Source organism: Periplaneta americana, chromosome 7 (assembly GCF_040183065.1).
Source record: "Periplaneta americana isolate PAMFEO1 chromosome 7, P.americana_PAMFEO1_priV1, whole genome shotgun sequence".
NCBI lineage: Eukaryota > Metazoa > Arthropoda > Insecta > Blattodea > Blattidae > Periplaneta > Periplaneta americana.
Genome location: NC_091123.1, coordinates 44161165 through 44187447, shown reverse-complemented (window position 1 = coordinate 44187447; position 26283 = coordinate 44161165). Strand labels below are relative to the sequence as shown.

The following is a 26283-nucleotide window of genomic DNA, read 5'->3' as shown; positions in this document are numbered from 1 at the left end:
AGGGACCAATGGCGGGTTTATGTGAGGGCGGCGATGAACCTCCGGGTTCCTTAAAAGCCAGTAAGTAAGTATACAAGTTAATGAATTTCGATGTCTGTGCATTTACCCAATGATTTTGGGATAACGCGTGTGATAATGTTATATTCCTTCACGACATCATCTCATTCTAATGCCAAGGTAGGTACTGTAATGAAAGCACGAAGATCTACCTCCGTGCCCACATGCGCCTTCATGACTCTATAAAAGGGATAGTCTACTCAAATTCAATGAAAAAAAAAACTCATCTAATATCTAAACATTCATCTTAGTACTGTATAAAGACTATATAAACAGTTGCTTCTCGTAAGCAACGATATAAACAAACAACATACTATATACTTCTATAATGGATCGATAAATTACTGTTTCGTAGCAGCTGAAAATTGTTATAATAAGGGTGGCAAAGTCTCGCTTCAAGGAACATTATGTTCGTCAGTTGGCAACATGCGGGCATGCGACCTACAGCATTATTGAACTCATTCCAAACTTTGTTATTCGTGCACTCTTGCCTTGGATCCATGCGGTGTATACTAGTCAGTGCAAGAGAAACGCATTCGTTAAAAAAACCAATTTGGCAGAATGCCTATCGGGTAAGAGATCAAACGTACTATAGTGTTTATTTTGCTGAAACTTTAAAGACTTCATTTGTAACTAACGCGAAATTAAATATAGTCTAGCTTGTATTGAAATGTGCAATGTCCAAATGTCCGTGTTACTAATATAGCACCTATGATTTTATAGGAATAGGGAGAAAATGGGAACATATAATCAGTATGTACGTAGTCAAATTTTAGACCTAAAGTCATTCAAGCTGAAACTATAAGAGACAACTCATCCTTACAATGCAATGATGTGTTGAAGTGATTGTAAATCTAACTGTTTGCGACTTCTATGTCGCTAGATATTGACACACATTCAGGGTGCGAATTAAGATTTCTGATGAGGGGGGGGCATAGAATCCTAGATAGTGAATATCACAAATAAAAATTATTATCCTTATTCGATACGGCTCAACGCTTGGTCGCACTGACTTGTCTTGCATCTTCATCATAATAATAATAATTATATCCATGAGCAGGCTTAAGATAAGATCTGTACTTCCTAAGTTATTGATTGTTGTCAGTTTACCAGTGATGATAATAAATCAATATTACTTTCTTTGCTTACTTTATACTTTATGAAGTATACTCGTATTAAAGCAATAAAATTATAATATTTTGTAAGGTGGGATAGAAGTCATCCCTGGCAGGGAAGTCCTATACACATTCATCACAAAAGTACATTTTGCCAAATCCATTCGATTTTCGAGATAAATAGATGTGAAGGCACACCATGAAGTTCGTTATTCTTCTCAAACTTTCTGCAGTCACACCACTTATAAATTTGTATACGTTACAAAGGCCTAGATTTTTGCGAATGTCAATTATTGTCGAATGCTCATACAAAAATCGATACCGTAGTAATCGAGTCTGCCTTGCTTTTTTGTCGGTTATTTAATGATGCTTTATTAGGGGAGAATCGGGTAGTATCAGACATCGCGTAATATCGGACAGTGCGTTTCTTTCATCTACCACCATAAGGTAGTACCTGAATGACATGGTTACGTTTCTCTATGCGACATCACAGAAACGTAACCATGTCAATCAGGTACTACCATCGTGTGATAGATGAAAGAAACTCACTGTCCGATATTACCCGATGTCCGATATTACCAGACTCTCCCTTAACTACTATTTTATTTAGTGTTGATAAAATTGGTGGTAGCGAGATAAGACCGAGGATTCACTATGGAATTACCTGACATTCGCGGTACAGTTGGGGCAAACCTCGGAAAAACCTAACCAGATAATCAAACCTCATGGGAATCGAACATACCCCCGAGAGCAACTCCGAATCAGCAGGCGAATGCGCTACAGCCTGAGCTACACCAGTGGCCTGTCTTGCTTATTTCAATATCAATTGTAAATTTATTTTTAATTTTTGAACAGAAATTAAATTAATATTTCTGCTTTCATTTTAAAAATAGGTAACAATTGTTATAGGTATAATATAAATTAATTTCATTGGTAATACCTATATTAAAATGTCGGATTCTATTCCTTTGATTGCCATATGTTTTGTAGTTTATCATACTTACTTACTTACTTACTTATTGGCTTTTAAGGAACCCGGAGGTTCATTGCCGCCCTCACATAAGCCCGCCATTGATCCCTAACCTGAGCAAGATTAATCCAGTCTCTACCATCATATCCCACCTCCCTGAAATCCATTTTAATATTATCTTCCCATCTACGTCTCGGCCTCCCCAAAGGTCTTTTTCCCGCCGGCCTCCCAACTAACACTCTATATGCATTTCTGGATTCGCCCATACGTGCTACATGCCCTGCCCATCTCAAGCGTCTGGATTTAATGTTCCTAATTATGTCAGGTGAAGAATACAATGCGTGCAGCTCTGCGTTGTGTAACTTTCTCCATTCTCCTGTAACTTCATCCCTCTTAGCCCCAAATATTTTCCTAAGAACCATATTTGAAGGATTCGTAACAAGCTGTTTTTTACGGTGATGGGTTGTTAGCCCTTCGCCCAACCCCCAAGCTGGAGGACCACCCCTTATCGGCTGTCCACGACTGCTTATTCAATATATTCGCAGCTACTCTCCATATCTGGAGGCCGTCTCCTCTATCCGCAACATGTGGACGCGCCATGCCGTGGTGATAGGGACCCACAATACATAGCATTTATCATAGGTTATTTAATTTTTTTCTGATTTGAGACTGATTTTAAAAAAACCGCATGAATTGTAAATGACTCGATTTCCGAATGAACATAGTCTAATATTTGAGAAACAGCAAATTTTCTGTAAAGAGGGTAAATCTACAAATGATCTTCATACGGTATCTACGTAATGTTAAAGTACCAGTTCCTAAAGTATTTTAATTTTACGGATATGAATATTCCCAGGTTTCTCGAAATTTGCTCTTATGCAGAAATTTTGTGAATGTTAGACCTAGACAACTTTCTAAAATATTTTAAATTAATTATCAACATAACAATATCGTATAATATTCATTCATTCATTCATAGTGTTCTCCTAAGGGCAGGTCCTTCACTGCAAACCCAGTATTCACCAAACTTTCCTATTTTCCGCCTTCAATAGCACGAAATCATTACTACTGTCCGTGACTGAATTCTTAGATTCTGATGTCTGGAGAAAGTTAGGGGTGGGTGGAAACAACCACTCTTGTAGTCTTCTCTTGTGGGTGGCGGATATTGGAAATGTCATTCTCGTGAGTTGCATAATACCTGCTAGAAACATTTGGTTATATTTATAGCAGCTGAATGACTTTTTTTTTTTGTTATACTGTAAAGTAACCTAATCTACTAGTGAATTAAATATTTTCATTATTAGTAGGAAGGTTGCAGAAGTATTCTTTTACCCGTAACAATGAAGTGGATAGGTTCACAGAGCTATCATTCCAAATTTTTTTTCAAGGCCGCAGACATCAGTTACTGACAACTGTTATACATAGTTTAATAGCTGAACTTATTTGTACCGGTATTCAGTAACTTTAATATTGTGTTGCAGGTAAAATTTCTTCTCTTATTTTTTTCCACGTATTATTTTCTAAAAATGAAAATAGAAAATATACCAATTCAAATCAAAGGGGAAATGAAAAACACGTGTTTGCAACATGCTCCTCAGTTCTCACCAATACGATATGGCAGATTGTCACGCTATTCTCAGAATGCTTTACTGATAAGAGTATAGTTCAAGTCTGACCTCATATACGGGATTTACCAATTAACACAGAATAGCCCACAATAAATTTTACAATTAACATTGAAAAAAATTGGAATATATTTTTGATATAAACGGAAAATAACTTCTTCTATATGTCTTTGTTAGTATATAAATGATTTCTAAATATTATGACTGAATATTTAATTACGGTAATAATTATGTTATCTTGGAGCTTTTTATGAGGCTTCAAGAATTTAGAAGAGGTCAGTCACTTCAATATTAGGTATCAAATTTGTAAGATTTCAATAATCCTGTCTACGTAATTAATTAACCTTTTGGGGGTGGGGGATTCTTTCAGAAAAGACAGCCTATGGGATATTGCTGTTAAGCTCAACAGTGATCAAGATAATGTTCAACTTTCATCTGGAGGTCAGACGAAAGAAAGGACTATCCTCATATTGGGAAGCAAAAGTGTAGTAAGTATTACAACGATGATTTTACTTAACTTCAATAGAATTTATGAATGAAGCCTATTTGGAGCTGGTTTCATACAGCTTATTATGTAATAATAATAATAATAATAATAATAATAATAATAATAATAATAATAATAATAATAATAATAATAATGTAGAGTTGAATCTGTAGAATGAAAAATAATCTTAACAATGACTAAAATGAGTCATTCCAGTACCGGTACCACAGGTAATATATCTGAAAATAATCCTCTCGTAAATGTATTTGCAATTAGCATCAATGCGTCAGTCCAATGAAAAAGTAACAAAATATTAAAATGAAGAATGTAAAATATACCCGAGAAAAAATCGTCTCTGATTAGAAAAATTAGATTTACAGTAAATACCTTACGGACCTTACTATAATAATACCGGACAGCTAGCAGTTCTGCGCGCGAACGACGCTGGTGCTGCTACCTAGGCGGCCGGTGTGGCGATACTCGCGAAACAAGCTGTAATCAACTGCAATGTATATTGTTGCTGAGCTAGTTAATAGTTTTATTAATTAGTGCTGTGTTAAAATGTCAGGGTGTATATGTGCTGTTTATAATTGCTACAAAATTACAGCATTACAAATTGCTCCAAATCGAACTTTCGATTTCCGAGAGATCATAAAACTTGAGTCAACAACATTCTTTAGTAGGCCTAATTCCTTCGTCTTTATGTTGATAGAAAAATACAAATTAGTTTTTTTTATTTAGATCTAATAAATGAATAGAAGTTAAAATGTTACTGGAAATTTTAAGGTTTTATCAAATTAAGTTTTATTGTTGTCCACATGCCTTTACTAATTATTACAAGCACCAGATTAATATCAATTTTATCTTTGCAGTTGTCAACAATGCGTATATAAAGCGTTATTGTAAATTCATTCTTAATGTCAGAATTAATTTTGTCTCACTAAACCAAAGAAAAAATATGTAACAATTAATTATGGAAAGTAATATGAAGTATGCAATATTTCTCATAATATGCAGCTTTGATATAAAATAATAATTTTACATGAAATCCTACTATTCAACATTTCTTAAGTGTTTCATATAACATAATATAATATAATATAATATAATATAATATAATATAATATAATATAATATAATATAATATAATATGACACTCGGGAGGAAATTAAACGCAGATTAAATATGCGAAATGCCTGTTATTATTCGGTTGAGAAGCTTTTGTCATCTAGTGTGCTTGTTTACACATTGCTTGCTTATATTGCATTTTCCATTGCTGCCATCCAAATTTAGAACAAAATGTCATTGTATAATTAATAAGAAATCATCGTTCTTTACATTCCACTACGTCAATTTCTATTAAATACACACATAACTAAGTATTAAGTGCTTAAACTTTAAAATTCGTTTTTCTCGAAACTTTCTAAAATGGACCTTGATCGTTATTCCCGTGCACCCTTCATATAATATATGAATTATATTATAATTCCGCATTAGTAACTCACATTTTAAACAATAGTCCGAATCCCGCTATGTTAATATTAAGTAATTCCACGCCGCTCCGCTAGATGTCAGGTCTGCGATATTTCGCATTCTCGTCAATGTTGCTAGTATACAGTTGTGTGGTATTATTATAGTAAGGTATTTGTTTATAGTGTTCGACTATTTCATTTCCCATGAGGAAGTAGAGGAACATTTATAAATTATTAGTCAATAGTTAACAATTAAGACTTATGCAAAATATGAGTTTTGTTTTATTTTCTTAGCTAATATTCAATTCCGACATGTTTTTTCAAGGAGAGAACATACAAGGTTCTCTTCGCATAGCCAAACGACACTATAATGAATAGATCAAGTCATTGTTACAATGAAACTGAATAGGCTATAAGCTTAATATAACATTTGTTGGTAATAATTTCAGGGGAAAACATCATTAATACACAGATTTCTAGACCGAAATGAGACAGCTAAGCAGACCCTTGCTTTAGAATATACTTTTGGAAGAAAAGCTGGAAAGAGTTTGGTAAGTTATGAAATGGAATTGAACTACATAGTAAATTAAGAATAGTTAATATGAAATTATAAATGTACTATCAAAATCTGATGCCCAAATTGGTAATTTACATGCTGTGTTATATCAATTTTACAACAGTCCATATTTCATTAAGCCTACATTTTGCTATGCCTACACTAGTGTCGTGCAATGTTCAAACATGAGATATCAAGATACTACAAACTTCGCCCTACTCCTTAGACATCCAACAGTACGTGGAAATGCATGTAAACTAAAATAATCGAGTCTGTTGAAAACCGGTTAGAGGCTTTATGTTCGGTTCAAGTTTGCCGAGTCTCTGTAGAACCGAAGTTCCCTTTGCATTTGTTCAATTTTTCCCCTTTCTTACATGTTCGGTGGCTTTCTCCTTAGTTCCTCCTTTCCCTGCGCCTTTATATTTTAGCTGCATAATGATGTCAGGCACATACAAGGTGATTCACGAGGATTTACCGCCACTTACGGAGCTTATTTCCGAAGACATTTTGAGCAAAAAATGTCATATAAACATGCAGGGGCGGATGCAAGGGGGAAGATTAAGGAGCTATATCCCCTCCCGAAATTTTGAGAAAAATACGAAACAAGAAACAAAAATAATATTAATTTTAATTCGTGAATGTACATAGGAATTAGAGAGTTTTCCACGTAAATTCTCTTTGCTAAAATGTTAAATTCCAAGAACTGCAGGAAGACAAACACAGCATTCTTACTTCAAGACAGAGAGTCCTGAAGAGTATTTTAGGCTTTTAATTTTCCTTCTCTTCTTGGACTATTTCATTAGTCAGCTCAAGGACAGGTTTTTAAATCATAAGGGAATCCTAAAGTCCATACAAACTTTTCTGCCTAAAAACATAGTGCGAGCATCAGATGAAGATTTAGAAACTGCTGTTGAGGCTATAGTGATCAGTGGCCCAATGATGTTGATGCATCACCAGAGTCTTTCTTCAATGAATTGAAGACGTGGAGAAGAAATTTCCTTGATCAGAAAAATCTTCACCTAATACCTACTGATTTTATATCATCTTTGAACAAGTGCAATGAAATTATTTTTCCCTGGACTTACAAGGCGCTGTAACTACAGCAACACCAGATGGTCGTTCTCAACATTGCGGTATTTGAAGACTTATTTGAGGAGAACGATGGGAGCAGACAGATTAAATGGACTGGCCTTGATGTATATATATAAAAATGTAGAAGTAAAAGCTCATGAAGTACTGGATGAAATGTCTAAGAAGCCTCGTCGCCTTCTTCTGTAAATGTCATTCTGTCATTGGTTTTTTATTGCAGTCATTGTAAATGTTAGAATTAAAAAATTATGCTTTATTTAACAACGCTCGCAATTGCAATTCTCTTTGCTAAAATGTTAAATTCCAAGAACTGCAGGAAGACAAACACAGCGTTCTTACTTTAAGACAGAGAGTCATGAAGAGTATTTTAGGCTTTTAATTTTCCTTCTCTTCTTGGACTATTTCATTAGTCAGCTCAAGGACAGGTTTTTAAATCATAAGGGAATCCTAAAGTCCATACAAACTTTTCTGCCTAAAAACATAGTGCGAGCATCAGATGAAGATTTAGAAACTGCTGTTGAGGCTATAGTGATCAGTGGCCCAATGATGTTGATGCATCACCAGAGTCTTTCTTCAATGAATTGAAGACGTGGAGAAGAAATTTCCTTGATCAGAAAAATCTTCACCTAATACCTACTGATTTTATATCATCTTTGAACAAGTGCAATGAAATTATTTTTCCCTGGACTTACAAGGCGCTGTAACTACAGCAACACCAGATGGTCGTTCTCAACATTGCGGTATTTGAAGACTTATTTGAGGAGAACGATGGGAGCAGACAGATTAAATGGACTGGCCTTGATGTATATATATAAAAATGTAGAAGTAAAAGCTCATGAAGTACTGGATGAAATGTCTAAGAAGCCTCGTCGCCTTCTTCTGTAAATGTCATTCTGTCATTGGTTTTTTATTGCAGTCATTGTAAATGTTAGAATTAAAAAATTATGCTTTATTTAACAACGCTCGCAATTGCCGAGGTTATATCAGTGTCACCGGTGTGCCGGAATTTTTTCCCTCAGGACTTCTTTTACAGGCCAGTAAATCGACTGATATGAGGCCTGTTGCATTTAAACACACTTAAATGCCATCGAGCTGGGTTGGGGTAGAACCCGCAACTTCGAGCATAGAAGGCTACTCAGGCCAACTTGTAAATGTTTGTGACTCAGAAACAAATTGTGAGTATATAAACTTATTTCTCATTACTCCATTTTTACTATCTCCTCAAATCCCTCCCCGAAAAAAAATCCTGCATCCGCCGCTGTAAACATGTGTCCTAATCTCAATATTTTCAGAGTTACATTAATTTGAAGTTTTTTGTAAAATTATCATTATTCCTTAGTTTTAAGGGTAAAAGAATATTAAATAAATACATTTTTAGCTTCAGACCACTAGTCAATTAAAGAAATGACACTTCTGAATAGTTCATACTTTATTTGTAATATTCTTTTACCCTTAAAACTAAAGAAAAAAAGTATTTTACTAACAACTTCAAATTAGTATAACTCTGAAAATATTGAGATTAGGACAAATGTTTATATGACATGTTTTGCTCAGAATGTCTTCGGAAATAAGCTCTGTAAGTGGCGGTAAATTCTCGTGAATCACCCTGTATCTTGCGAAGTTACGCACAGTAATGAGTATAGGAATTTTTAGTGTTATCAATATGACTAAACATTCACAAAAATATACGTATATATAAATCAAACAAAATCTATTAAAAAAAAATGCATATGCTCATAGTACAGACTAGTATTGTGCAATGTTCAAACATCAGAGAGAAAACCAATATATAATAAACTTCGTCTTATTTCATATGAAAACTAATCGCAAGATATGTGCTCAAATCCCTAAGCGTTTAAAATAGTGTCTGCGATGTTCGAACATAAGAACAGCAATTAAGATTTTACAAATTTCATCTTATTTCATATGAAAAACTAATCGAAAAATCTGTGCTAAAATCCTCAAGCGGTTAAAACAGAAGGAGGGGGGGGGGAGGAGAGGAGGACAGCGAATTTTTTATAACAAGGTGGAACAAACACGACAAGTCTCCTTCTGCAGAGCTAACATCGGCGAATATTGAACGAACATAGCGCCTGTAATGCACAACGCTAGCTTAAAGCATGAAAGAATGGGTAGGACGATGGCAAATATTTCCAATTGCATGCTGTTTCTTTATTACTAAATATCGAAACTGTCTAAAATGTTCAAATTATGCAAAAACTTCTGGATCTGAAGAAGCCCCCATGTATGATTTAACGTCATCCGTATGTTTTCGTATTACTGATAATTTTGGAACAGATGTAACCGATTCATCGTCGTCGTCCTCTTGTTCACGCTGTAGAACTGTATTTGTTGTGAAATAGTCTAGAAATAGAGATTTTAAAATATATCCGTTAAATCCGAAGTCCGTTGAATCGAGGTCCATTAAATCGAGGGTCTACTGTAGTACACCTCAAGTATTTGAAGCTGTCCACTTGCTCTACTACCTCATTTAGTATTCGCACGTTTACCTTCTTTATTTTTCTTCCGACAACCATGGTCTTCGTCTTGTTTGCATTTATTTTCATCCCATATTGTTCACAGCTGTCATTTACCTCTAGTAGCATATCCTTTAGTATCATCTCCTCTTCTGCTAACAACGCCATATGCACTTTATTCTTCTTCCTCCTACTGTCACCTCTCCAATGTTCTGAAAACAGCTCTTCACTAAATCCTCCAACTAGATGTTGAACAGGGTATTTCACTTACTTCAGAAATTTCTTCACCTATCATGACTTCGACTCGTTTCATATAAAGATTACATAATCCACAGTTAATTCCCGATTTACCAAGATTTAGAGTGGCAACAGGCCATGACTGTTTGGCCAAACACCTGCATAGAATTGGAATATATCAGTCCCCTAACTGCCTACTGTGCAACTCAAACCAAGAAATGGATTTGGAACACCTCAAAATCTGTGCTTCATTGGCTGACCATGATAATATCTTTGAAAAATATTGGAGTGCAAGAGGCCAAATGACTTTATTGTCAAACGCCTGGCATCAGAAAATAACAACATATAAAAATTACTGAACAGTATCCTCTCTTTCCAATCAACCCCTACTTTCTTCAGGATTCCCATCAGTTTATTCCAATCCACTCTGTCAAATGTCTTTTCTAGGTACTTTTAGTATGATGAACATAATTTGCTCCGTAGCTAGCAAGATTCAAAACAGATAAATTAAGCAGTCAATCACAAATATAGCACTTCATTAAATAAAATATATGGTTTACTTAAAGAACTTAGTATATCCATTACATATAAGTTTCCCTTAGCAATTTATATATATAAGAAATAATGGAAACAAGTGACAAAAATCAGTAACAATCAGTCACTCTCAGATTTTAAGAAGTTACATACTTTCTAAGCATTCAGGTGGCAGCTTGATTGCAATATGTCATAAGATGATGCGAGCAATTCTATATAAAAGTGTGTGGGTTTTTAGGTGAAAGATGTGTGCCACATCTGGGAGCTCGGAGGAGGGACTCTGTTCCCCACACTGCTCTCGGCTCCTCTGGCAGCAGCCTCGAATGACCTCAGCAACCTCACCATAGTCCTCATGCTAGACTTGGCAGTTCCACAGCAGTTATGGTTCACATTGGAAACGCTTGTTCAGAGCCTGCATGCGGCTCTGAGAAAACAAGCCAATGCCTCATCAGGAAGAGAAGCGGGCAAGTTCATTGAAGGACTTCAGGAGAGAGCCTGGCAAAGGGTGGGAAAGGACAGTGAGGTAAGATGGTTGGTTGTTCAACTAAGACTTCTTTCTGTGAAATTTACGGCAAATACATTCAAATCACAGCTCCTTATGCTACTTTTATAGATTTTGAAAGAGCATATTTTGACTCTGTGAGGAGAGGGCACCTGTGGAAAGTTTTGAAACAAGAAAAAATTTTAAACTTAATAAATGAAATGTACAGAGAATATAAATGTCAGGCAATACATGAAGAGAAACGGAATCTTTTGGAGTCACTAGTGGAGTGAGACAAAGGTGTATTTTACCTCCAACCCTCTTTCTTTTAGTACTGGATGATGTAATGAGTAGAGCCCCGATTTTTATGTAATATTGATCCTAAAAATATGTGCATAAACAAGTAACTAAAACCCTCAAAATATGTACTAAATATATAACATCAAAATTGCACAGGAAGTCAAAAATTGTTATTCGTTTCAAAAATTGGTTTTGTTTTAAATAAATATAAAGTATAAGATTAATTTCGTATAAATTACACATTTATTATGTCATGGCATGAAGCCCGATATGCCACAAGATATTTTTCCATATTTTCAAAAGTTAAGTTCCTCTAGCGATCAGATATTATTTTCTTATACACCCAAAACGATCTCTTGACATCGCACGAGGTTAATGGTGCCTATTTAAACTAATGGATGTGGCTGACAGCAATATCTTCTAGAAGGTTCAGCGTTTCTCTGGTGAGGAAGTGGCTCAGGTGGTGGAGTGACTTGAAATCGTTATGTAGTGAGATTTATCAAACACGTAGGCTTTTTTTTTTTAGAACAAAATGCAAGACAACAGGATTAGCAGGGAAATACCAAGTTATACTTGAGTGATTGTCCTATCCTGAATGCTGAAATGCGTATCACATTACGTACTGGCAAGTTCTATTTTAAAATTGTATAAATATTTTTATAATTTCGTTTCAGTTTATGCTGAAATATTTACAATGTTCTTTACAAGGCATACAATTAAACGATATTTGGCATGGATGTTAATTGCATGTAAAAATATGTAATTACCGATATCTTAAAAGTATGTGATATTGTGCGAAATATGGTTTTTTTAGTAGGTTATTTTACGATGCTTTATCAACATCTTAGGTTATTTAGCGTCTGATTGAGATTAAGGTGATAATGCAGGTGAAATGAGCCCAGGGTCCAGCACCAAAAGTTATCCAGCATTTGCTCATATGGGATTGAGGGAAAACGCCGGAAAAAACCTCAACCAGGTAACTTGCCCTGACCGGCAATCGAACCTGGGCCACCTGGTTTCGCTGCCAGACGCGCTAACCGTTACTTCACAGGTGTGGACGCGAAATATGTAAAAATATGTAGTACTAAAATTAAAAATAATGGTCTCAGTAGCCTAATTCGCCGACATTTTTAGTTTTCAGACAGATACATACTAAGGAAAAAATCGGGACTCTAGTAATGAGGAAAATAATATATGGTGGAAGATGGGTATAAGATGGGGTCTGTGTGGAAGGCTAGAAGAATACAAATAAATAAAGAAGATATCGAAACAGTTGAATTTATTTACCTAGGTAGCATAGTGATAACAAGTGGAGGAGCTCCAGAATATGTTAAAATACGCATTAAAAAGGCATACAATTGTATGCAGTCTGGAAGAACAAAAATATATGTAAGAAAATAAAGATTCGAATATTTAATAGCATTGTTAAATCACTTTTGCTTTATGGATGCGAAACCTAGAAAATAACTAACCAAATTACAAATAGATTACAGACATTCATAAATCGGTGCTTGAGAAGACTAACTGGTATAAGATGTCCCGAAGTAATAAGTAACTTACAGTGTGGGAAGTTTGTGATGAGAAATAAATTAAAATGAGGAAGTGGAGGTGGATAGAACATACTTTGACGAAAGAAGACGAATCTATCGAGAAGCAGGCACTGAACTGGAATCCACAAGACGAACGGAAAGCAGGAAGACCTAAACATTCTTAGAAAAGGATAATTATAGAGGAGGCAAAGACATGCGGCAAAACATGGAATGAGGTTAAAATATTGACAAGGAACAAGAGTTAGATGGAAGTGTTTCACAGATGCACTGTCCTCCTGATGAAGCAAGAGGATATACTACTACTATATTCAAATGTTTCAGATATACCTAATATTCCCTATAAAAATAAACAAGTTATAACACAAAAAAGTGACAGAAGATTTGAGAAAAATTCTATGATTGAAAGTAATGTCTATGAAGGAATTAAGGTAATAGAATTAGGTTAAATAAACACAATTTGCTGTAAATTCTTAAGTGTGTCTAATTAAAGGACTAAAATAAGCTATGAATAACAGTCAATCTTCCAATTACATTAAAAGTGATTTAAAAGCTCCCCTCTGGCTTCCCAACAAATCTCCATCATCATCTCATCTTATAGCGCATGTAGTGTAGATCAGCCTCCAATGGCGCACCCTGAACAACGCCTCTATTGGAAAATTGGTCTTCACATAACGGTGAATGGCAGACAGTCAAGTACCCAATATTAGTAAAAAAATATATATATATATTCATAATTATATGAATCGCATGTGGAAACTAATTATTATTATTATGTACAGACCCAGAAACAAAATTTGGGTTACCTGAATTTTGAATTTTCGAAGTTCCAGTTATAACATACTGCACATGCTCATTGCTTAAGCACTGAAAGATTCAGGTGGCCCAAATTTTGTTTCTAGGTCTGTACAATGGGGGAAAAAAATAAAAATTGAAATTCCAAATAAAATGTGAGATTAAATAAAATTTGAGAACTAAGAATTCCAGATTTAGAATTTACATTTGAAAATAGTACCTATATCTTAATTTAATTAAAATCTCAAGGCTTTTATCTACGTGTATCAGTTTTAGAATGTGTTCTCTCTTTCAGGACAAAGAGTACATGGATCCCTTTCCAATTCCACTTGTTATACTTGGAGGAAAGTACGATGTATTTCAGGTATGTTATAATGGGAATTTACAAACTGAAACACAATTACAAAATACATTTACATAATTCAGAAACAAAATAAAATTCATATTTTCTTCAAATCGTATCAAATCGCACGCATAAATCTTTCGAAAAATGTTATTTCAAATGCCGATATAAATCTCATGAATACAACTAATGCAAATTAAAATAGTTCAATTATTTTGCGAATACAAGATATTTCAAGAACAATTTTAATTCTTATATATAAAATAATAAATAAATCCATGGCACAACAACCCATGGAGGGTCAAGACAAACCAGCCAACTACCTACATATTTCAGTAGAGGTGAACAATCATCCAGCCAGTAAAGCGGTAATGTGTGGTCAGCACAATGACCTTTCCAGCTATTACAGCTGACTTATGAAACTGAATTTCACTACTCATTGTAGCTCCCCAAACTCATCTCAATGTTTGGTGGGTACCGGTCTCATACAGTGATCAAGATTTCACGAGTAAATTTCTTCCCCCATGAGCATTTGAACCATTACTAGTCGAAGGCATGACACCTTTCTTAGACTTAATTCATGTAGGTTCTAAAATCCTCAACTTTTACTAATTTCATTAATAAGATTTAAAAAATTAGCTGTTTATTACTTTATATTAAATTTTATGAGTCACGTACATAAGTAATGAAGAAACATATATGTATCTTTTTGTAAGAAAGTGATTATTTGCTACCTTGCGTATATACTTTTTATCGACTCTGGCTTCATATAGGCCTACAGATAGTACGTATAGTAAGAGGAGAATATAACACTTCACAGACACACATTTTGACTACATATTAATATTTTTCTCAACACCTTCATATATTAGATAATTTAGTTAAACACTCATTGGAAATTTGTACAAATCCAGATACCCCTTGTACAGCTATTTCAATTTCAACACTTTCGTATTCAGTGTAACTTTTTACAATCACATTTCAGGCATTAAGAAGTGCATTTATGTGTGTTATTCCTTGTAGGACTTCGACTCAGAGAAAAAGAAGGTAGTTTGTCGCTGCTTGAGGTACGTTGCACATACATTGGGAGCCACATTGCAATTCTACAGTCTCAAGGATTCTGGACTTGTCAAAAAGGCAAAAGACTTACTTAGTCATCATGCATTTGGAGGTCCTCCTGTGTAAGTTAGATAACACTGTTATTCGTTCATTTACCTATATGTTTATTTGCTTAATTATTTATTTACTATCTCTTTTAAGCCAAAGAGAGTATTCAAAGACAATGAGAAGATTATAAGGTAATAATGGAGCAAGATCCATTTTGTTTACCACAAATCTCACAGGACCTGCCAAAGATCGAATCTAAGTTCCTTCGGTAAGAAGTCAACATCTGATTTTCTTTTCATGAATACACTTTACATCTTCAGACCATCTCCTTGTTAGTGTACCTGAATTTCGTCTATTTTCACGCTAACAATAAAAAAGTTCTTTCATCTGGGAGGGATTCTATGTTATTCACTCTCAGTATTTGATTCTTCCAATTTTCCATAGTTATCCGAACTTCTTTCATATAATTCAGGATGATGACGATAATCATCACTCCTGGTATCTGGATTCAAGTCATACTTACGCTGATTACTTGAATGGGTTTCTTCCAAGGTTTTCTCCAACTCCAAGGTGATTATCAGGTAATCCTATGGAAATTCTTGGGCAGATCTTGGCTAGAGTTTGCTCATAGTGAACAATAGCTTCATGATTTAAAAAAACCGTCAACATGATGTTGTTTTTATTCTGATTTCTTCGAGACTTGTGGAGACTCAAGTGACTAACTATAGGAAGAATGGCTTTTTATTTCAAGGTCATAGACCCATGACTCATGTTCAGTTATGGTCGTTTTGAGGAAATCTGAATCACTGTTAGAAGTTTCACTCAACTCCTGTTTAACTTCAGCAAGAAATTCCTTTTGCTCTTGTGATAGGAGTCTTGAAACGAATTTTGCTGCCACAAGTTTCATGGCAAGATCCTTCATCAGGATCTCTGAAATGATAGTCGAATTCCCTGATCTTTGCCTAATTCTCACACTGCCAATCACTGATTTTTTGTTGACTGTAGCCTGCAGGCAGAAGAGAGATAATTATTTCAATGAAAGACGGGAAGCAAGTCGTACACTTAGGAAAAAAAAGAGAGGTTACTTGAAGGAAAAACTGAATGAGGTAGAAACAAATAGTAAGAAAAAAAACATTCGAGATTTATACAAGGGTATAAAGGAATTTAAGAACGGATATCAGCCAAGGGTAAACGTGATCAAGGATGAGAATGGTGACTTGCTTGCAGACTCTCCATCAATCCTAAACAGATGGAAAAAATATTTTGCGCAACTACTAAATGTACATACGCCAAATAGAAATGATCGGGACGAAATTGAAATACAAACTGCTGAGCCATTTATACCCGAACCCACACTTTCAGAAATCGAAATTGCGATAGAAAATCTGAAAAAGTACATGTCTCCAGGTATCGATCAAATTCCAGCAGAATTAATACAAGAGGGTGGAAGTGCATTATATAGCGAAATTTATAAACTTGTAGTTGCTATTTGGGAGAAGGAAATTGTACCAGAACAATGGAAGGAGTCCATAATTGTACCTATTTTTAAAAAGGGGGACAAAACCAACTGTGGTAACTTTCGAGGAATATCACTTTTGTTGACGTCGTACAAAATTTTGTCCAATATTCTTTTGAGAAGATTAACTCCGTACATAGATGAAATTATTGGGGATCATCAGTGCGGTTTTCGGCGTAATAAATCGACAATTGATCAGATTTTTTGTATTCGACAGATAATGGAGAAAAAATGGGAGTATAAGGGTACAATACATCAGTTATTCATAGATTTCAAAAAGGCATATGACTCGGTTAAGAGGGAAGTATTATATGACATTCTTCTTGAATTTGGTATTCCCAAGAAACTAGTTAGATTAATTAAAATGTGTCTCAGTGAAACATACAGCAGAGTCCGTATAGGTCAGTTTCTATCTGATGCTTTTCCAATTCACTGCGGGCTAAAGCAGGGAGATGCACTATCACCTTTACTTTTTAACTTCGCTCTAGAATATGCCATTAGGAAAGTTCAGGATAACAGGCAGGGTTTGGAATTGAATGGGTTACATCAGCTTCTTGTCTATGCAGATGATGTGAATATGTTAGGAGAAAATACACAAACGATTAGGGAAAACACGGAAATTTTACTTGAAGCAAGTAAAGCGATCGGTTTGGAAGTAAATCCCGAAAAGACAAAGTATATGATTATGTCTCGTGACCAGAATATTGTACGAAATGGAAATATAAAAATTGGAGATTTATCCTTCGAAGAGGTGGAAAAATTCAAATACTTTGGAGCAACAGTAACAAATATAAATGATACTCGGGAGGAAATTAAACGCAGAATAAATATGGGAAATGCGTGTTATTATTCGGTTGAGAAGCTCTTATCATCCAGTCTGCTGTCCAAAAATCTGAAAGTTAGAATTTATAAAACAGTTATATTACCTGTTCTTCTGTATGGTTGTGAAACTTGGACTCTCACTCTGAGAGAGGAACATAGGTTAAAGGTGTTTGAGAATAAGGTTCTTAGGAAAATATTTGGGGCTAAGCGGGATGAAGCTACAGGAGAATGGAGAAAGTTAAACAACACAGAACTGCACGTATTGTATTCTTCACCTAACATAATTAGGAACTTAAAATCCAGATGTTTGAGATGGGCAGGGCATGTAGCACGTATGGGCGAATCCAGAAATGCATATAGAGTGTTAGTTGGGAGACCGGAGGCCGAGACGTAGATGGGAGGATAATATTAAAATGGATTTGAGGGAGGTGGGGTGTGATGATAGAGACTGGATTAATCTTGCACAGGATAGGAACCGATGGCGGGCTTATGTGAGGGCGGCAATGAACCTTCGGGTTCCTTAAAAGCCATTTGTAAGTAAGTAGCCTGCAGGCACTGAATATTTTCGAGTGTTCTCCTTGTTCAAGATCTTCCTTAACATGGGTCGCTTTCAAAAGATTACCAGTCATCTTTAAAGCGTGGGTATCAACAATTTTATACGAGTTTCACTCAAGCATCTTAAAAAACTCTCTTTATCATTGGAATAGTTTCCTTGGACGAATGTTCGAGGTATAACCACAGTCTAGTATATAGTCACGAAGCTTGAGTCTTGCGGGTGCTAGGAACAATAGACTGTGCTGGTACTATTTCGCATTGTCTGTAATGAGGCGATATTAGCGATCCTAGTGGTTAGCAACTATCTATGGATGCATATTTACTACGTATTGAGCTTCGTGACTGTATATACTAGACTACGGTATAACCAAACTTGATGGAAATTCGCTGATCTACTTGCTCGGATTATGTGACCGACAGTTACACAGTACACAATCGCACTCAGTGGCATCTTAATTCCGAGTGAGTAGCTCCACGAGAGAGTGACTGTTGACGCATACTCAGTAAGGTCCCCTCTGACTGACTGACAAGTTACATCAAGGCCAGATTGGTTCTGAAGATAATTAAACATAGTAGTGAATACCAGTACTTTCTGGACAGGCCTTGTAAAATCCGCACTTCATAAAGAAAGTTTAGGAATTTTGTTCTTACATGAGAAGTCTATAAATTATTATTATTATTATTATTACTGTATTATTGTAATCAGTAGGTCTATTATTATAATATTATTATTATTATTATTATTATTATTATTATTATTATTATTATTATTATTATGTTTCTGTGTTTCTGGTCTTGTGTTTGGTGTATGTGGCACACTTCCTAAATTCAATATATTTTAATATTTTAAAAGCACTCGGTCTCCGATTTTTTTAAATTCAAAACATTTTATTCAATATTCTTAATGATTCAATCCAAATATTACTTTACCATTTATATTTTGACTATTGATGATTCTATTGGGTTTGCATTTCTCTGGATTTTTTACTAAACAATTCCTGTATTTATTTTTTTTTTTTTGTCTTTCTAAATTATTCTGTAGTGCTTTTATTCTGGATCTTTACAGTCACCCTCATTGAGGGCAGATTATTTTGTTAAAAAAATTTATTATTATTATTATTATTATTATTATTATTATTATTACTACTTCGGAATATGTATGGTAAGATTTTCCTGTGTTAAATTTCAACGTATCTTGTTAACATGTTTCGACCTATTTATGGGTCATCTTCAGAACTGGTTGTTGTTGGTCTTGGCGCCACATGTTTTGTTTCCTGTGAGGGTGTGTTCCTGTGGTATAGTGTAGAGTCAAAGAGTGTGTGTGTGTGTGTTTTGAAGTTGAGTTGTGTGTTGAGAGTTTCGTTGAGGTGTGTTTTTGTGTGTCTGTATATTTCATATTGTTCTAGTGTGTTTAGTTTCTGGCTTTTTGGTTGGATGTGCAGTATTTCCATGTCTGTTTTGATGTCTCTGTGGGTGTGGTTAGCATTTGTGATGTGTTCTGCATATGTGGAGGTGTTTTGTAATTTTGTTATGGCTGTGATGTGGTCTTTGTAACGTGTTTGAAACGATCTGCCTGTTTGTCCTATGTAGAAGTTGTTGCAGGTGTTACATTTGAGTTTGTATATGCCTGTGTCGTTGTATTTGTTTGTTTGTGTTGTTTGTGTAATCAAGATGTATTATATTATTATTATTATTATTATTATTATTATTATTATTATTATTATTATTATTATTATTTTCCAGTAAAAGTATATCACAAGATTACAACAAACCTTTGCTCATTCCTGCTGGTTCAGATTCAATGCAACAAATTGGAGGATTGGGAAGTACAAAAACAGGAGCTATTACCAGTAAAGGTCCTGGTGCAGCAATTGACAGGTGGAAACATATCTTCACCACTCACTTTCCTCAGGTTAGTAAATCTTTTCATTAATCAGCACAAAATATAAAAACTATCATGCCTCTATATAGCAAGCTCTTCAATTCCCTACAACTGAAAATGTTGGTTTCACTTTGCAGGAAGCCACTGAGAAAACTGTGATGCCCGAAGATCCTGCCAAAGATCTTAATTTTCGAGAGCCAATCATCGATTCTCTAAGAGCACAGAAAGATGATGTAAGAAATATTATACTAAATTTAGCAATATCAAAGCTTTCTTAAATCAATTCAGAACATTAAACTTTAAATCCTGTCCACCATAAATATCTGTTCTATCGTTATTTTAGGGATAAAGGTTTCGATTATTAACCGAGTTTTTATTATATCTGACACAACAAGGAAAACAAGCTGATATGTCTGACAGCACAGCCTTCCCGACAGTGACATCTAAACAAGAACAGAATATGTCTACTGTGTTCTCTGTTTATAAATTAGTAACAAACACTGTTATTACCCTCAAGAACAAGGGTGTGTGATTCCACAAATTCGGGTTCAATTTTTCAGCACAGATACTTGTGGTGGAAAAGACTGGAACATGAAAGCTTTTCTCGATTTTCTTCTGTTTTCCTTAACTTCACTATTTTTATTTATCTTGTACGAGTTTTTAGGTTTTCATTGTAGATTATGTTCAAAAATAGACTTCTAAGTATTGGTATTCAACTGTGTCCTGGAACTCAACATCTTCAAAGTTTCAGAAATACAGAATGTCTGGAAAGACTATATACACCTTTAATTTAATTTAATAATAAACTCACGGGACTAATTGTCCAAGTGGTCCGTATTTGTTCCATCGTATTGGACACACACAATTCAAAAAACTTTTTTTTTCAGTAATTTATTAACTAGCGGACTTACTCGTGTTAATTATGTAAGTCTGTGCGGCTTACAGATGTTTCGGTGCTTCATCACACCATCCTCAGAGCCTACTAGATCTCGGCATCATTTCGAACTTCTCTGCCTGTTGTGTGGGTGCGTTTGATTGTTGAAAAGCATTGAAAAGTGGAGTCAAATAGTGTGTGTGTACTGAAATTGATCTGTGTGTTGAGGATTTGATCGGGGTGTGTTTTAGTGTGTTTGTATATTTCGTATTGTTCTAGTGTGTTGAGGTTTTGGTTCTTGGGTTGTATGTGTAGGATCTCCATGTCCGCATATATGTTATTATATGTATGGTTAGCATTGGTTATGTGATCGGCGTATGTAGATGCATTGTGTCCTCTGGTTATTGCTTTAATGTGTTCTTTGTAGCGATCTTTGATGAAGCACCGAAACAGCTGTAAGCCGCACAGACTTACATAATTAACACTAGTAAGTCCACTAGTTAATCAATTACTTATATTCAAGTGTTAAAAGTAGTGTACGCAAGATTCAAAATGGATTTTTTTTTTTTTCAATTCAAAACTTCTGACCTTGAATAATTCTGTTCTGAATAATAGTTCTGAATATGGCTGACACAAAGTCGAAACCAGTCAACTAGGTAATTTACCACATAGTTTTCATTTTAACACCTAAAAGTTGTCACAATTAAATTTTAAGTGATACAAAATGTTAAAAGTGTGTAATCACGCAAAATATATTGTCCATTCAATATGCAAGTTAACTTTCTCTGGTCTTTCATATTTTCCATGATAATGGAATCCGTATGTGGTTCCTAAACGTCAGAAATGTTACATTCCAAGACATGGTGGATTCCCCAAAAGTCTATTACTAAAGTATCTTGCAACTGAAAAGAAAGATGTAGCATATTTTTAAATATTTAATTTCATTTTTAGGAACTGGAGAGGTATCGTCAAGAAGCTGAAAGAAGACGTCGTTTCCACAATGATATTGATGATATTTAATTTTTAAAGTACCATACTGTAGTTTCGGTAAACATCTAACTTAACTTAAATGAATTTTGTTGAGAAAACGCGCTGTCAGCTAAAGTAAATAATTACGAACTGTAGTTTCCTTATAGACAATCGAATCCTATAATCTATCACTGTACCAGTATTTCATGCATTCCAATAACAGATTTACGTACAAGCTTTATATTACAGAAATAAAACAATGTATGTTACAGACCGAGATGAATAAACAACAGAAATAAATTCGTATCTCACTCTCTTTTAAATAATCCTACAGCCCAAAATGGACTAGTCTCTCCCTCTCCTCACATTACCTATTTATTTTAAGGAGAGAAAAATAAGCGGCATTACTTTCTGACCAATCCTCGTATGTAAATATGCTTCCTATTAAAATTATTTTTAGGCATAGTGACTCTTCCATATAAACGAATTTACATACAAAAAATGCCAAATAATGTTTCTGATGTTTAACTATAAATTCCAAACCATAATAGTCCAAATACACCCTTAAGATAGAGAATGGAGTGAGATGGACAGAGTGGAAAATCACGATATATCTGAAATGTTACACATAAAACTTAAAACTTTTCATTCACTGATTATATTACCTGTTCCAGTTACCTGTATTTCTTTAGTGATCACTTGATATAGACATACTTATGTCAAATATTTCCATATTCACTACTTTTAAATTTTACGTAATAGACTTGCATAAAAAAATAACAGTCTTGTATAAGCAGGCTATTTCATACCTTTATTAACCTTACAATATGGTAATGATGACATAAAGACATACAACTTTTCCATTTACATCTGCAAAATCGAGACTAGAAATTATTTTGTGCATTTCAATTGTAAATTTAATGCATCCATTCTTCGTTTACTCCTTTAAACATTTAAAATATGCAAGCACACTCACTCCAACATTCACAATCACAGAATTCACGTAATTCTATATTACGCAAATAAAATGTTTGTGTGTGCTGATAATATAGGTTAAGTGAGATTCATTTAAAATATTCAAATGATGTTTTATAAAAGTACTATTTAAAAAAATAAATATATCATAATTTTATGCCATTTTAATATTTGTATTACATTATATGCGTCATCCATATATCGCGACACCGCAGCTGAGGTGGGGTTCAATTCGGCTGATAAGCTATCACTTCTCACCGGACGAGCAATACATGAGCCCGATGTTTAGAAAGCTAGAGTGACTGCCTAATAAATTCTAATGCACTTAGCTCTACAAGAAAAAGAAGCAGGTTCCTGGCTACAAGCTCTACCTTCCCCAAATATTGGAACGCTGATGGACAACAAGTCTTTTAAGACTGCAGTTGCTCTACGTCTTGGATGCAATATCTGCCTACCACATAAATGTGTATGCGGGGAAGTTGTCGACACTTTCGGTCATCATGCTCTGAGCTGTGTCAAGAGTAAGGGACGTTTTCTTAGATATTCTACAATTAACAACATAATCAAGAGAGCATTAACATCTTCTGGTATCCCTGCTATTTTAGAATCCACTGGGATTAGTCGCACCAATGGAAAGTACCCTGCTGGATTAACCTTGGTCCCGTGGAGCAGAGGAAAATCGCTAATGTGGGATACAACATGCGTGGATACCTTAGTTCCATCCCATTTGCCATCATCTTTTAAAATCGCAAGCCCTGCAGCAGAATCTGCCGTATGCAGTAAATGTCGTAGACAATTAAATCTTCATCGTCTTTGCTGTCGAAACACTAGGCTCCTGGTATAAAGAAGCAAAAGACCTAGTTTCCGAAATTGGCAGAAGTTTGGTGACTGTTACTGGAGACCCTCACTGCATCAATTACCTACGGCAACGAATAGGAATTGCCATCCAACGTGGAAACGCAGCCAGCATTTTGGGAACCTTTCCAGACGCCTATTCTCTGGATGAGATTTTCTTTATTTGAATGTCTGAAAGCAAGACAAGGGTGAAGTACGAAGCCCCTAGAATAAAGATAACACTCCACTCATGGCAAGAATCGAACTTTTTTTGCTCACTAGATGGCAGCATATTGCACTTCACTTAATTAGTGCTAAATTAACGTGCTAAGAAATGAAAACGGTCATTGTCTGGTGATCGAGTTAATTAACTAATATAAAGACAATTATTATGGATTTTTTGTAGTTTCCTGTAGGCCTAAATGGATATTTTTTAACTTTAAAAGTATTGTACCAGTACTCATGCTGGAACTGCCTGCCTTCGTATTCAACACACATTTGCAATTTTCTTATGAAATTATCTATTACTTTTCTTAGTTCTCTTTGAGAAACTGAATTGATCTCTTGGCAAATGATATCCTTAAGTTCGTCTAAAGTGTGTGTGGATTCATTTTATACATTTTATCTTTTAATGATTCCCAGAGCTAATAGTCACAGGCGGTTAAATCAGGGGATCTTGAAGGCCATATGTTATTGCTGATAACTCTATCGTCAAACACTCGTCAAATTGCCTGCAATGAAACATTGGCTGTATGAGCCATCGCTGAGTCCTGCTGAAACTACGTTCCCTCTCGGTTAATTCATCAAAAAAAGGGTTGTAAAATATAGTTCACATCAGGGGCGTATTTTGCGGGCTACCGGGGCTACCGGCGGTAGCCCAAGGAAATTACAAAAGAAAAAGTTTATAATATAACATAATGTAATAATTTTGTATTATTAGTTTTACCATAGTAATTAAAATTAAAGTAATTGTTAGATATATTTTGTGTAATAATAGGGTCAGCGGTAGCCCAAACCCTTTAACCAGTATACGCCACTGGTTCACATATCTATTATTATTAATTGTGTCCTCAAAAAAAAAAATTGGGCTTCTTATTCTTTCACCGGAAACTGCACACCACACCCCTAATTTCTCATCATGAAGAGGTTCCTCATGAAATAGATTAGGTTTTTCGGCACTCCAGTATCGGCAGTTTTGAGAATTTACATACCCACGTAAATGAAACCACACTTCGTCTGAAAAGAGAATGAGATTAGGATCAATTTCTCAGTCATGCATTTTATTCAAAATTCATTCACAAAATATAATCCTACATATAGGATCACCTGGTTTAAGTTCTTGTCTTGCACCAATGTACATTTATAGGGTTTTAACTTAAGTAACTTCGTATCCTTTGTACAGAACCATAAGAAATTCCCTTTTGCTGAGAAAGACAGCCAAGAGATTTCTTAGGGGAATTTTCCGAGCATTGTCAAATGTCATCAAGGGTTTCTTCTGTGAGCACTGTATGTCACCTTCTTCGCTTCTTATCAAGAATATTTCCTGTTTCACGAAATTTATTAACTAATCTATGAATTGTCTCAAACTTTGAACTTGAACACCTGGGAAATTCTCTTGAAATAATCTCCTGACAGCACGAGTGGATTTGGTACAGACATACAAATAGTAAATAAACATCTGACGTGCAATAGAATAATTAGGGATATTATTTGACATTACTTTCACTTCACTTCACGTGTTGCTCTCACTGAAACACAGAACAAACTGTGTTGCGAGACCTTGAATAAACCAGTTATCCCCGCAGACAGCTCCCCTTCCGCCACACAAACGCATTGTCAGCTGAGGCACTTCACACAGCTCCGGTTCCAAGATATATGGATGACCCAATAGCATCATTATTTGGAGAAATTAAAACTTCTAATAGAAACTTTCCTCTTTTTCACAAAATACATTTTAATACTTGAAGCTAACTCCAGGGTAATTACAGACTGTTAGTTTACCTTCATTACTCACTACAATTTAGTTCAGACTTATGCTGAAACTTTCATTTGTTCAGACTTTCTCCATTGGAATTAAAGTCATGTAATTAAATTGCTTAAATATTTCTTATTTATGCAATTTTATAACAAGAGATTCTCCAGCAAACAATGTAAGAGCATGAAAATCCAAGTAGTGACCAATTCTTCCTCGAAGATCTGCCATAACTTCGCCTCCATAGTATATGGATGAGAGATCCTTTATTTGTGTCTGGCTTCCAAAGTTGCTGACAACTACATATGAATGGAGACGAGGATAAGATCGTTCCACTATTATAATATCATTGCCAACAGTCCTAGAAATCAAAACAAATTATTCAGTACAAAGTCAGATGATAAGTGTAACAATGAAAAAAAATAAAATAATTTAAAAAAAATAATATAGGTAGTCGTTTTAGAAGGTAACCTTTCAGGCTTATGGTCGAATCCCCCAGCCAAACTTGAAAGTTTGTGAACAAGTAAATACTGTAATGGAAAAGTGACCTAGAGTACAAATTGTAAGCAACAAAAGAAGTAGGTCTGAAACATATTCAGTGTAAATGCTATCACTCATTTCACAGTGGAGAAGCATTATTCTGTTTGTTATAGAACGAGTCCCAGCAAACGTTTTCACGAAGTCACAGCACT

General features: G+C 34.9%; 2 protein-coding genes across 3 annotated transcripts in view; one reads left to right on the top strand and one right to left on the bottom strand.

The window, feature by feature from the left end:
• The first annotated feature begins 493 nt into the window (after positions 1-493).
• On the top strand, positions 494-22742 carry LOC138703082 (cytoplasmic dynein 2 light intermediate chain 1). The gene is made up of 9 exons (XM_069830656.1): positions 494-629; positions 4138-4255; positions 6176-6277; positions 10858-11142; positions 14038-14106; positions 15109-15266; positions 19829-19997; positions 20105-20200; positions 21793-22742. The coding sequence occupies exons 1-9, from the start codon at positions 619-621 to the stop codon at positions 21859-21861; spliced, it is 1077 nt and encodes a 358-aa protein (XP_069686757.1). The 5' UTR covers positions 494-618; the 3' UTR covers positions 21862-22742.
• A 2781-nt stretch (positions 22743-25523) lies between these two features.
• The window catches only part of LOC138703081 (amino acid transporter heavy chain SLC3A1-like), a 28900-nt gene continuing 28140 nt past the window's right edge, over positions 25524-26283 (bottom strand). For both annotated transcript variants that reach the window (XM_069830654.1, XM_069830655.1), the window contains exon 7: positions 25524-25952. In XM_069830654.1, the coding sequence (XP_069686755.1) occupies positions 25727-25952 (226 nt within the window). In that variant the 3' untranslated portion in view covers positions 25524-25726. The remainder of the gene's footprint in view (positions 25953-26283) is intronic.

Excerpts from the sequence above, each read along its gene's own strand:
- LOC138703082 (XM_069830656.1), top strand. Across the intron at positions 4,256-6,175 it reads TATTGGGAAGCAAAAGTGTA|GGGAAAACATCATTAATACA; the intron begins GTAAGTATTACA and ends TAATAATTTCAG. Across the intron at positions 15,267-19,828 it reads GCATTTGGAGGTCCTCCTGT|TAAAAGTATATCACAAGATT; the intron begins GTAAGTTAGATA and ends ATTATTTTCCAG.